Below are 14,644 nucleotides of genomic sequence, written 5' to 3'. Positions count from 1 at the left end.
TATGCATTTTCTAATATTTACGTATAAAATTTGTTGTTTATGGAACATTATAATATGAGTTATTATCGTTAAATATTTAATCGTTTAAAATTGATTTGCATAATATACATATATATATATACGAATTACGACTTCGATATCAAGGACTATATAGACAAATACGAATATGTAACACAATATTAAACACCAATCACTGATTCTTCAAGGGCTAATACAAATGCAAAATGACTAGGATGATGGCATACAAAACGAATAGAATCAAAGTAAGATTTGTAAGGGCTTTCTTTTATTCACTTTTCCAATTATATTGATACCACCCCCAAGAGAGACCCCAAGGTCCTAAGATTTTTAGCTGATTAGCTCAGTAGAAAGAGATTTGTTTTTCCAATCAACTGAAAATATGGAACTGAAAACGTGCAGAACCTGCGCTAAGAATAAGCGCTGAGAAACTAAAGAAATTAAATAATAAAGAATTTAGAGCAAGATATACGATACAATGTATGTATTTATAAAGAGCAGAAAGTAGCAGAAGAGTAGGTTGATAATTTGACGATCAATTAGAATGTATTAAACTTACAACAATATAGTTTTTGATAGTTAAGAGTACGCACATTTTACACTCAGAACAGTTTTAAGTACGATACAGTATTTGTTTGTTTATATTTTTTTTTTTTTGGAAGAGGTTTTAATAGTTCTCAAAATGCCAATTTAAATCAAATCATATAAATTAAATCGATGTGGCGAGCCTTTAAAATAGAATAAAAATAAATGGCGACACTGACATTGGATGGAAACTTTAAATGGCGTACTAAGTAACGCCATCATTAATTAATTTGAATATAAAGTGAATAAAGAAAGGAAACCAAAATTAATCCAAAGATCAATACAAAATGAGTTTTGTTGAGAACTAAAAATTCAAGTATTTTTTTTTTTATTCTGTGTTAAATATATCGTTGATTCTTGCTTTTGCATTTGTAATTTTGTTAAATTTTCTTTGTGAGGCATTTTTGTTGTGAGGATTCTTGTGTTCATGTGTGATTGATCGAATGTTCTGAATTTCGTTTTCGGTATTGAGCTGGTGATTGATGGATTGATTGTTTTTCTGGATAGGTAGTTAAAATGTTGTGTTTGCAACGTTGCTCATGGCATATGAGTTTTATTCGGAGTTTTATTGGCTTTTTGGCTATGCTTAATAGTCAGCCGTGTTTTGTGAGGCTTTGTATTAGTATGTAGTTAGTATGTGTTGGGCTTTTGTATACATAAGTGTATGTAATTATTGTATTGTATTTGATTGTTTGTAAGTAGTTTTGAAAATCAAAATCAAATTTCAGCTACATTTCCACTTGAAAAGGATTTATATGAATGAAGCGCAAAGTAAAAGTAAACACTGCACAATATTATGATTTGATTACTGGGTAGTTTTTATTATTTTTTTTTTCTTTCATTTTGTTATTTGCAGAAATTTCATTTTGATTTGATTCAGAAACGAAGACATTAGTTTATTAAACGATTTAAGTGATTTTTGACTTAAATTTAAGTTTGATTTTTTTATGGTTGTAAGTAGTCTGGTTGTTTATATAATTTTTAAAAATCAGTTGTTGATTATTTATTTGTCTTTTGATTGTAAGAAAATTTAGTTTGTCTCACCTTCGCCCTTTTTCATTTTTTAATGTGCCCCCATATTTGGCTCTTGTTCCAATCAAGTCTATAATCTCAGGTATACAACTTGCAAAAATAGCCTGTTTACAGTATGAAAGATAATGATGATAGTGAAGTATTTTTCGTTTTTCTTTTTTTTTTGTATTCTTTTTATTACTTTTTTTTAATAAATTGGTATAAATAAAACAAAAAAAAATAAACAACTTAGTATGACGAAGTTCAGAGAGCGCCAGGGAAAGAGACAAGGAGAGAGACAGAGTGGAATAACGATTAACGACTAGAACCTGAACCTGCACACGCGTTGGTATATGTATAACAGTTGCATATAACAGTTGTACTCCTAGAAGTATGCTAAGTAATTCGACGACGTAAACAACGCTTTGCCTGTAGAAAGTTAGAATTGATCTTTTTATATTGTTGCTGTATTTTAGTGCTTGTTTCTTCATACGCGGAACGCAAGACACCACATTGTTGTTGTTGTATCAACTTAAACTTCTAAATGCGGGAAATCATAAAACATACTTTTACAGAACGAAAAATGTAAAAATGGTATTTTAATTGAATTGAACTAAAGAAAAATACATTTTCTTACTTTCTTCACAAATCAACCAACCATTTTAACAGTCTGGATCTATTTTGTTGTAATTGTTTTTGCAAATTGTTTATAGTAAACACATGTGTAGTGAAAGTATATAAATTTTGCTGTAGGCTTTCGATTTCTTGGGGGTACGTGTGTTGGCTACGGTAAATTATAAATCGATAATTGTACACGAGCATATGTATTTATATGTATATTAAGTACTTAACGAATGAGATAAAAACCAAATGCCCGTAAGGAAAATGAGGCCAATTATACTTGTACACACATCAAAGCAAATCGATTTTGACTTGATCTTGATGTTGTGTGTGCGATTTTTACACTATAGACAACAGAAACTGTTGAAAGCTACAGACTACGATAAGGTACGGTGGCTTATTATGTTGGCTTTAATGTGCTTTGTTTCATCTATCTATCAGGTTAACAAACAATACTGTTGTATCTTTGTATGATGTGCGTGAGAGTCTACACTTTTTTGGGAGGAATTGGGAATGTGTTTCAAATAATGTATTGTCATGATGCTGATACTGATAACGATTAAACAGATACTGCAACTGTTACTGATAACAAATCATTTGTATATCTTCATTAATTAAGAATTTAAATTTGAAAGTGCGCTTTTCGCGCTGTTTTCTTACTCGTATATGCGTGGCTGCGGCATACTAAGTAGGTGCAAGCAAATAAACGACTTTAATTTAATTTAATTAGATTGATGAGATTAAGTATAGGTGTAATATGTTTTTAGTATGGCTTACATACCATACATGTAGTATTTTGTATAGTATATGTATGTAATTACAAGTGAATTCAATATAATAATTATGTATTAAGTAGTGGATAAAATTGCAAAATAGTTTCTACTGCATTTGTTTATGTATGTATTAATTAGAATCAATAAACTTGTAAAAAACTTGGAATAAATTTTATGTTCATAGAAAAAAAAAACAATACAGAACTAAAGCAGCAACTTGGTGTGTGTTCCAACAAACAAACCAACAAACAATTCAATGTTATGCATCTTCTTATTTATTTTTTTGTTTCTGATAAGTTCAAAAACCAAACTGAGGAAAAAAGCTATTTGGTTCAAAAGCGGGACAAACTAAAATTAATAAAAACTACTAATTTGTCATAAATTGACTCTGCTGAAGTTGCATAAAAAACCGCGATAATTATAACAAAATTAATGGGAAAAGACAACGCAATTCCTATTCTCTATGAATATTTAAATATATTCAAAGTACAAATAGGCTCATATATCTGTAACTATTGTTCAAATATTTAAAGAACTATTGTATTGATTGTATTGTAAGTTTTTTCAAAACTTTTTTAATATACGACATTTTAGGAGTATGGCCCATTGTGTCATCAGATTGGGAAAAATTCATTGATTTCTCTTACACACAAGAAATTCAAAACCTTCTGTAAATTGTCCTCTAAAATGAGTTAAGCAAAGCAAATATGTTATTCATAAAAGTGTGCGTTAATGTGTGTGTGTGTGTGGACGTGTTTGACTGTTTGCTCTGTTGGCTTGTTTGCAATCAATTTCGAAATTATGCTAACCAATGTCAAAAGATGCATGCTTCGAGTTATGCAGTACAACAAAATGAAGAAATGAATTACGTTTGAAAAGGAAAACTACATACAAATATATGTATAGTAGATAAAGTTCGAGTCGTAGCAGTGGCTGTTGTCATGGTGTTAATAAGGAAATGCCGTTTTGCTCTCTACAGAATGAATTTTGTTAGTTGTTGCCACTTTTAAAAATGTGCGCAGACAAAATGTGTTGCATATCCGCCAGGCGCTATTTATATTTTAAATACTTTTAATAACATGTGACGAGTATGTTAAACGTGTGAACATTTAAAATCAACAATGCAAAATGATTAAATATTGATTAGCCACTGTTATTTCGAAATTTTTGGCACACATTGATCGTTTATTTCTCTAGCTAATATACGAGTACGAATAAGCCATATGAATTTGCACACAAAAATAAAGACAAGCTAAACGTTAATAAAAAAATCAGGATAATTTGTATGTAGCATGTATCATATTTTAAAATATTTAATGTCAACAAAATTTACAGAAGGAATTGACAAACAAATTACACATTTTAATCTTTAGCTTATGTTCAGAGAACAAGATCTTCTCTCTCTTCTTACACATGCCACCAAGAAACCAATGCCTTTTGGAAAATTCGAATATATTGTTAGTTTATATTTAATAGTCTTGTCTTGATTTGCGCCATTAAAATAATATAAAACAATTCTTAAACTGGCAACATTTCCTTTGCTTTTTAACATTTTCTCTTTCGAGTGCAGTTGCCTGGCAAATGTATAGATATTTTTATGCAAATTCAAGTGACGTCAAGTATCAACTAAAAAATAACACACAAAAAATACACAAAATAATAATAATAAATTGATATTGAAAATGTTGTTGTACTTTTTCTGAAGTTTAGTAAGAATGCAATATAAGAACAAATCAGATTAATTTGATTCGATAGCGATTGTTGTTTTATAGATTTTCTTTTTGTAATTTATTTATTTCGTTTTGTGTGGTTGTTATTGACTTTATTTAATTATTTAATTTCTTTTGTATTTGTTGTTTTTTTCTTGCTGTTTTATTTTTATTTTTTTTTTTTTGTGGTACAGGCAGCAACGTGTTCGTGTACCTTTTTCTAGGATCCTTGCTATATGCTCCACCATATTTGCTTCTTTGGGCAGCCAGTTCAGTGATTTCTGGTATCCAACTAGCGAACACAGCCTAAATTCAACAACACACATACACATTTAGAATAGAGAGAAGTGCCAAAATAGTTGTTGAGTTTCAGTTACAATTGCAGTTACAATTAGTATGGTCTAACTTCTTTTTGGTGTTCTTTGGTTCTTTTGGTGTAATTAAGAGATTGCATAATTTGCTTTAAGACGACGACGAGCACGCAAATGACGCAGAACATAAAATCAAAAGAAGATGTTAACTCACTCCACATAGACTGACATTCTAGCGATCATCACTCAATCATTCACATCAGCACTCACACATTCAGACTTGTTTATATACACAATTAACATATTCACGTCCAGAAATTCGGAGTTCATTTCACAAAATTACAACTAATTGTACATTATTTTACAAATACGAGTACAGTTTTGATTTTCTGCAAAAGATATTCACTTTTTACCGCATCTATATATTTACTTTAGTTACTTTTTGTTAATAAAAGATCTAATAATTTACAGTTTTACAGCTGTACACGAAGAGTGCAAAGGCTGCCTAGGAGTTTGCATAGAAAACGAGTTGTTTCTCAACTAAGCATAGGTTTATAAGTACTTTTAAATTTGTCGGGTTATTGTGATGACATTTTAAATACAAAAGAGATTGATACGAGTACTTTTCAATTTTTGGTGTCGTGCTGAATGTTATGCTATGATATTGCTCCAAACCAAAAAACCTAATGCCTTATACTCAATGATATGATATTGATTAAAAAGAAACTTCGATATGCCGAAGATGAAAAATAAATTCCAAAATAAGTATTCTTTTAAATTTATACTTATAATTTTCAAAAATCTTTTGTTGTTTGTTTTTTTTATGCAACATGTAATTTTGAAGCGGACATTTAGAGATCGAATCATTAGCTTTATATTTTAGATCGGATACATATTCTGGAAAAAGTTTTAAAAAATTTAAAAGAATAAATGATTGCAAAAAGGTAAAAATCGATGTACTATTTAAATATGTTACGGTGACACTGACACAAAACTGTTAATTTTATGGATTTATACGATTGAGTAATATAGCTGCTATTTGCTCTCTTCAAAATAGAAAATATAATAGATATAAAAGTGTAATTTAAGTTACAATAAAGTATTTTTTTGGCAATGCGTGACCGATGCTTTTAATGTGAATTAACAACAATGCGCCTAATTGTTTTGCACAAATGCTTTAAGATGTCGGAAAAAAAAACAAACCTTTAACTATTGCAAATAGAAATAAAACGCATATTGTGTAGGCTGTTTGGTGTTAATACGAGAAACGTTGAAAGCATTGCAAAGTATATAAAAAAATGAACTAAAAATACAAAAACAAACAGGATATTCGAGAAAATGCACGTCTATAACGTGATTATCGAAAGAATTGTTAAATAATAACAAACTTAACTAAATAAAAAACAAAATACAAATTGAAAAAAGACTTAATTCAGTATGCGATTCACTGATCTCTTGGAAAGGTACCATAATTAAAAGAATATTCGAATTATAGTTTAAATAGAAATAATAATATTGTACTTTACTTTATTACTCGATTTATGATTTATCAGAGCTTCACGCAATGATAATAATTTTTATGTTTTTTTTTTTGGAATACTTATTGAAAAATATAAAAGATATATTTGTATGTATGAATTAATTAACCAGAGTTGACTGTAGCTACATTTGATATGAATGTAAAGATATTAATATAACTTTGCATGACAGTCAACAGTCAATTTCGTATGCGAGTTACCAAAATACAAATTCATTTGGTAAATGAAAACAAAACAAAAGGGTAACAGACTAAGTAAATGTGTAATTTGATAATTGAGTACATATTAAACTATTCAATACTAATCATTAATTAGATTGTAGATTGTGTTTGAATGGTAAATTATTTTAACGTTTATTTAACGTTGCTAAGAGAATAGACAGAATTGTTAAGACCTTGACCACTGATTCAATTCAATTCTGCATAAGAATTTTTATTTATTATATATTGTAGATTATTTAAATAAGTAAGAATATTTAAGTTTTCTGCTAGAACAAAAACTAAGAACAACTGAAAAACATTTCACATTTGTCATCTGACAATTTCCTACACTTTAATTGGAGTAAGCTAAGGATCTTTAGATCCCTCAGATCATCAGTTGTATATGCTTTGATATTATTTGATTGGTATTTTTTGTTACCTTTTATTTATAGTTATTTATATCAATTTAAATGTGATGTTGTTATGTTTTTTTTTTTATTGCATTTATGGAATGTTATAGACTACCTCTTTCCGTGTTCTCTTTTGAGTTCACCGCCATATTTATTGCCACTACCAACGAGTTCAATTATTTCCGGTATACTGCTGGCAAACATTGCCTAAAATATTCCACATATATACGAGAATACAGCAAACATTAACAAGTTTATTTAATTATTGTTAAATAATAAGTGATTATTTATTGGTTGTGTCGTCTTAGCTCCTGTTTAATTGGGTACGAAGTGAGTCTTAGACAATCACACCAGGAGACAATTTTATAATACTTAAAAATCTGCATAAGTACTTATACACGTATCTAAAAGCATTTTAGTTTAATTTTGTTTTGGTTTTTTTGTTAATTTATAAATCAAATTTACTGCAGCCAGCATTAAATCATGCAAAGAACGAACATTGATTATATGCAGGTATTTATGATTTGGATTGGATAGCCTAACTGTCTGACTAGCCTGCTTGTATTTATTATTTCCTGTAGTCAGTGTATCTGTGGTGTCTGTGTCGGTGTCTACAAGTTATCTTTTTTTTTTCTTGGTTACAAAAAAAAAAAGGCAAATTGAAAAATTGAAACATTAAAAAAAAATTGAGAACTGCATGCATTCGGTTCGATTTATAAGGAAAGAAATAAATAAATGAATCATCTACCAGCTGCTGCTCGAGTAAGTATGTAGATGTTCTCAGTGTGTGCATGATTAAAATAGATCAAATAGTTTGAGTGACTAAAGTTAACCGCAAGTTGGGACGCGTTAAGCTTATTTACTGAAGGGGATGAGAAGCTAACGAAACTTAGATGAACGTATATAAATCAAAACTGACTCTCAAAACTAAACTTTGAATTAAGTATAATCAATAATCAAAATGGTGCATCGTTATTAAGTCGTTCTATGTATTTACATAAACGTAGCATATTTCATAAATACGATTTGATAACACATTAAATGAATAATAGTACGAGTATATAGTATAAATCCTTATGCTATTAATCGAACTGTAATTTGTTTGTATGTAGTACTTAGAAGGACAACGCTTGATACGAGTTAAGGTTTGAGTTAAATGTTAAGTGCTACACTCGGTACTTTTCGCTACTTTGGAGGTTCTTTGGGATGTATTTACTTGGGTACTTTGTAAATATAAGTAAGCTAGTTTTTGAGCATAACTGTTCTAAGTACATTTGGCAAAACAACCAAAACTTAAATCATTCACACATTTTTCGCACTGCGAACCCCGCTGTTTCCTTGGCCTATGCTCAATGGGTCTCGATGTAAAGAGGGCGAGACAGAAAGAGCGCGAGGGGGAGAGAGAGATAGACAAAAAAAATAGAGGAAACATTTCTCTATGTAACTAAAAGAGAACTTGATATTGTTGTAGTACATTTTGTTGCTATATAAATATGTTTTGTGTATTTTTGTTGATTGTTTTTTTTTTTCTTTTATGTTTTTGTATATTTAACTTACCAAGCCGACGAGCAGAAAGAACACGAGAAATGTTCTTCCTAAGACAGTCTCACAGTAAACGTCACCATATCCTACCGTTGACATGGTCACAATTAGGAAATAGACACAGGTCCAATAGGATAAACGATGAGCATTATTAAAATCCAGCGGATCGCCAGAGTTCTCCAGCTAAATTTTAAGTAAATGCAATTGCAATTTTCAATTGCAAAAAAACAAACACGCATCAGCGACAATTCGAAATGCACATTTTTCAATCTCTATGCCATTGGACACTTACAAACGAAAAATAATAATGAAGAAGAAATCAAGATGGGACGCACGCCCTCCAAAAATAACCCAGCAAATCCTTTGTAGCAGACTGCAACGCGGCGTATGCGTAATATGTTAACTGGCTTCAAGCACACGCTGCAAATCTGTCACAAAGTCGGCTGGAAGACGCGCGTCTCGCATAACACTGAGTGTGTTTATTTGTGTGTTAAGTATTGTGTTTGTATGTGTGAGTGTGTGTTAGTTTGTGTGTGTCTACATACCAGATGTATAATGCCCGCTGCTGTTAACCACACGGATATAAAAATTGATACTAGTTGAGCCAAGCGAATTGAGCTCGATGTTTTTAGTACGTTTAAATATTGTAAAATATCTGGAACAGTCATGAGACGTAGCGCTCGAAGAAATCGAAGACCTGTTTATGATATACATACATTCATGATATATTATACTTGCCGCACATATACATACATATCATACACATACACGCATATTCCTACCATGTATGTGCATGCATTATATGTAGAGTAAAGCACATTGCATGCATACAAATCGATCGGGGCACGTATTTATTGTAAATATGTTATGTATAAAAATTGCAAAAATTAAACATTGTGTGTAGTTTTATGTAGAATGAGGAATCTTTGATCTTTGATCTTGTTACCGATTTGTATGCATTACATTTTTAGAATTTTCAATTAGAATAATTTAATTGTATGATTTTTGCGCTTACCGATCCATGTTCGATCTAAATATATTGATACGAAGGACGGGGGTATTGTAAAATAATCTACAAAACTGTACATTTCTAACATAAACCAAAGCTTATCGGACGCCGCTATGAACTGTAATAAAATTGTTAATGGAAAAAACACAATAATATTTAAGAATTTGTTAAACAGAACTGCAAACTGATTAAACATAAAAAGCTCAACCAATTGCTTTTTCACATAAAATATAGAAATGAAAATGTGTTTAAACTGGTGTGCAACTTACTCGTATAAAAAAGTAAACCATAAAAAATATATTGAATGCGAGATCGATCTGTTGAGTAATGTTATTACTCCATTTTTGGCATCTTTCGACTTCTTCGCTAGATGCATCAACAAAGTATATAATGAGAGATGCAATGCTGAGTATAAATACGAGTACGACCTGCAAATGAAAAAATTGAAATATTATCAAATGAATTAGAATTAAAATACATTAAAAGTTATGCTTAGTTTAACCAAACATATTTAATCAAATTTCTGTTGAAATACTTATTACTAATAGATTTTTATAGCCTCTTTCCACTACATAGTCTATCAACATTATTCTTCGATTTCACGCAGAAACGCTAAAAATCATATAGATCAAATTAAAAATTATTTATTATAACTGAAAACTGATAAGAGTATAAGAGAACATGAATTTCATAAATTTTGTTAAACTAAAACTTTTTAAGATTACTGGTATATTGGGTAGAAATTCTTCAGTAAAACATAATAACATTTTTTAGGCTATAATTAAAATCAACTATGCAGCTTTATATATTAAAGCTTAAGACTTTATTTTGATAATAAAGTACAACTCCTAACTTAACACTTAATTTTAAAAAAAAATGAAAATTAGTACACATAACAAATGATGTTATCTAAGTTTACAACTCTTATTTATGTAATTTATACAGATAACATTTATGCAGCCAGGAAAAATGGATGATTTCCAAAGCTAACACGACAATAAGGAAAAAATGGGGTGCCATAAATCACAGTCTTGTCAGATGGCAGCCACTTAACGTGTATAAGCCTTAGTTGAACTCGTTGCCCATGAATGTCATGAATGAGTGGGTTTTTGGCCAGCATCTGGCAGCTGCAATTCTTGGCACACTTAAATTGGAGAAACATGAGAAAAGAGAAAAAATTCGACAGCTTTGTGCATTTTTAATTGCACTGTGGTGTTTAATTCGCCAGATACCCGGCTCTGTTCGGATCACGGCTCATTTGATTCATTGAGCAAGGTCCGGCAACACGGCGGCAATTAGCCGAGGATGTCCTGCAGATAAATCTACGGCAATCATGTAAGTTTTACAATGTAATTTTGGCATAAATTTACAGAGGCAGAGCATGAAGATAGTAGCGAATTAAATGTCAGGGCTCTTTGCCAAAATTGAAAGGCCAATTGCGGTGGATCAACTTTGAGTGGACGCACTTTTTGCCCATATTTCGAGTGAGTGCTAAAATGCTACTTCATGCTATACTCTAAATGTACTTAATTGTTATTGCCGTTGTTTGACTTTCCTGTTGACCCTATAGGCGGAATTACTTTGATAATCGAACAAAACAACGAACAGAACAAAAACTAAATTTAGAAAAAGCAGCACGCAAACTATTTAGTTACTCATTCTCATTGTTGATGTTGTTGCCGTTGTTGTTGCCGTTGTTGTTGCTGTTGTTGTCATGCAAATACTAAATACACTCAGCCCTCACTTGCCTAACAAACTTTATCAAATAGTTCTTAAAGTTGTGCAAAAACTTTTCCCAACGACTACAAAACTTGAAAGATTACGTATACGTACACGACGGGTTGTCAGTTGTCTGTTTCTCTTTATTTTTCATTAAAATGATTTAATTACCAGCAAAAGCGTTCTTATAGCATAGAATATTAATGGAGTCCAATGTTGACGTAAGGCTTCGGTAGTCTGTTCAAAACTGACGTCATCAGAACAAGGTAATCAATGCAGCTTGCCAAGTCAAGACGGCGACAAAGCCAAAGTAACATCGTCAGCAAGCTGATAAAATTGTTAGATGATGCCTGTTTTTGTTCTTCTTCTGTTAGGCATCATCATCAGAAACTGGGTCAGGCACTTAGTTGGGGAGCTCGGCCCACAATGTGTTTGATGTGGCGCAAAAGCCACTTAAGCCTCAGCGAAGAGACGCCAACTGCACCACTGGTATAAAAACATGTTTGATTCTCAGCAGATTTTTATTTCATCAACAAAACGCTTAAAAAAATTATGAATTATTTAATATACCGAGAACTTATTGATTGCAGGCCACTTCTCAAGTTGTCTTATTTTTAAAATAAAAAAAAGAAGAAACAGGTCATTTTTTATAAGTGTATTTTGAGCGATAAATAACACATGCTTCTTCGACACAAAAAAATATCCTGCCTTTTGTTAGTACATATATAAAGCGTTAAGCACACAAAATATTCAAGCAATCAATTTTCAAATTGTACATTTGATTAATGGTTCTATGAACATTACATGCATCGCTGAATTTAAGAGTTGACAGAGTATCCAATTATGGTTGAGTCTAAACTCCTACGCATGACATTGGAAAATTTTCGTTTCACGCTTTCGTTCTCCAATAAAAAACATTTGTTTTCTACATTTGAAATTCTACATAACAAAGTTTTTAGCAAAAGGGGATACATTTTGCAATTTGTTTTTCCTACGAAATATTTTTTAAAGCAATCTTACAAACGAACAAACAGTTAGAGAAAATATATATAACTTTTAGGCCTATGTCTCCAATTAAAAGGAATAAGGTATCAAATCATATAACTATTTAAATGCGACAGAGTGATAAATAGACGTAACATCATTTTTATAGCTGCTTTTGTTAAAATTAGTAACAATATTTATATATTTACACATTCGTGCTTATCTTCTAATAAATGAAAATCAATAACGCTCACATGAACATCCTTTTCTTCTCTGTTGACTATCAGGGTATCAAAAAGTTATTCAAAACAATGTAGCAAACTAATATGCATACATATTATATACATATATTTATTTTGTGTACCATCTGCTCACAAAATAGAGCAATCAATTTAGTTACGACAACAATAGCGACATGGCCAACAGTTTAATGTCCCCATTGCTGTTGCAGAAGCAAAAGGAGTTGCCCCTTCCTTCCACAAAAGTACCACAACGTGCGGTTTTCTTAAGACTGCTGACTGCTCACATTGAAGCTGGTCTATGGCGTGACCGAGTACAATCGGATGTGGTCGACACACCCCCAGTAAGCTGCCATAAATGTTGTTTTTTTTAACACAACTTCCGCATTGAAGTCGCTTTAAAAATGTAAATCCAATTAGCGAGCGAGCGCAATCAATAAAGCATAGACTACTTTTAGGAGCTAAAGTAAAATAAAAGTGAGAGCACAAGTAAAACAGTCGCAAGCAGCAAGTAGCTACAATTGAACCAAATATCACACAGTATGACAGTCGCAAGGAATTGACATAATCAAGTGTGTTCTACAAATCTCTGACAGCGCTAAAAAGAAAACATTGCTTTCAAATGTCCAAAAAAAAAGTTGAGAGATTTGACAAAATTAAATATTTATTAAATTGATTTAAAATATCTTAAAATTGAATAAAAATGCAACATAAAAATATGTTCGAAAATCTAATTAAGAATTCTTATTTTTAGTTTTTAATCAAATGAGGTATTTAAGTCCTTGAAATTCTGGCAACACCGCTTGAAATCTAAATATTTGCCAGTATAGCAGTCAACTGGAATGGGAATCTATTTACCATAAGCAGCGATAAAATGAACCACAACAACAGCAAGAAGTAACCAAATGCCAAATGGTAAATGGCAAAAGGCAAAAGGCTTTGGAAACGCGTCTACAAAGCGGTCAACAGCTGCAACACCGCCCAATGCCAACAAACATTCGCCGCAGTCTACCAGCCAATTGGCATGTTGGCAGTAGGCCTGGCCATAAACAATTGCCTCAAACCCCATGAGCTCTATCACTCTCTCTCATTCCCACTCTCACTCTCTATTTGCTATGCATCTATCTTCATTAGACCTGGTAACAGTGAAACGTGCGAGTTTTTATTGATTTTCTTAGCCCTTTCTCTGGCATTTCGCCTACAATATTTACTGTTATTTGTTGTGGCTGCTTTGCCGCTCTCACATATTCGTATTCTTATTTTTGTTATGTTGCCTCTATCGGCTCGTTTCCCGTTATTAGCCCAAAAGTTGTTGTTTGCCATTTAGCCTGACTCTTTGCATAGCCACAAAGAGAGCACAACTATCGATAAATGGGCCACAGCCTATTGTGGGCGTGGGCTTGGGAGTGTGCTATTTGGGTTAGGCATTAGTAATACTCCTAGTTCTAGCTCTTCATCTAGTCATTATAATAATGGCAAAATGCCATGCAGAGTCAAACAGCGCCATTTATCGAACCTCAACTGCTGCGAGTCGCCTTATTTGTATTTACTATATATTTGCTTTATTCTGTCGTCGCAGAATTGAACTGTCATACTACATGATAATGGAAAGTAAGAAGAAAGCAGTCCAACGGAAATTCAATTTCTGATAGTCTTATGAAATGCAGTAAATTGCAAGTGATCAACTGCAATTATTTATCCACTTCACCATTATCCTATTCTGTATCAGTAGATAGAGGTAGGTAGAGTAGATAAATGATATATTTAATGCAAACAAAACTCCATGAAATTAGTTGAAAGATACGTGGAACATAAGTTTAGGAAAATCTAACAATTATTATTCTTACAATGCTCATTCAAAATTTTACTACTAAACAACTTATGCAAATAGCTGTCGCAAAAAATGGGATTTTTTGATCATATTTGCTTTAAACTCAATTTTAAAATACTAAAGATATAAATCTACAAATCCCAA

At 31.5% G+C, this 14,644-nt stretch overlaps 1 protein-coding gene across 21 annotated transcripts in view; it reads right to left on the bottom strand.

The window, feature by feature from the left end:
• Positions 1-14,644, bottom strand: part of LOC117792356 (calcium-activated potassium channel slowpoke) — a 44,660-nt gene that overhangs the window by 27,448 nt on the left and 2,568 nt on the right. For 9 of the 21 annotated variants that reach the window (XM_034632449.1, XM_034632461.1, XM_034632457.1 and 6 more), the window contains 5 exons: positions 9,997-10,155; positions 9,734-9,845; positions 9,264-9,415; positions 8,734-8,901; positions 7,292-7,383 (listed from right to left, as the gene is read on the bottom strand). In XM_034632449.1, coding sequence (XP_034488340.1) covers positions 7,292-7,383; positions 8,734-8,901; positions 9,264-9,415; positions 9,734-9,845; positions 9,997-10,155 — 683 coding nt within the window. Of the gene's footprint in view, positions 1-1,647; positions 1,740-4,931; positions 5,024-7,291; positions 7,384-8,733; positions 8,902-9,263; positions 9,416-9,733; positions 9,846-9,996; positions 10,156-14,644 lie in introns of all 21 variants that reach the window. The other 12 variants (XM_034632456.1, XM_034632455.1, XM_034632444.1 and 9 more) reach the window with 2 other exon arrangements.

The sequence above is a fragment of the Drosophila innubila genome, assembly GCF_004354385.1.
Source record: "Drosophila innubila isolate TH190305 chromosome 3R unlocalized genomic scaffold, UK_Dinn_1.0 2_E_3R, whole genome shotgun sequence".
Lineage (NCBI taxonomy): Eukaryota > Metazoa > Arthropoda > Insecta > Diptera > Drosophilidae > Drosophila > Drosophila innubila.
This window is presented reverse-complemented; position numbering and strand designations above follow the sequence as displayed.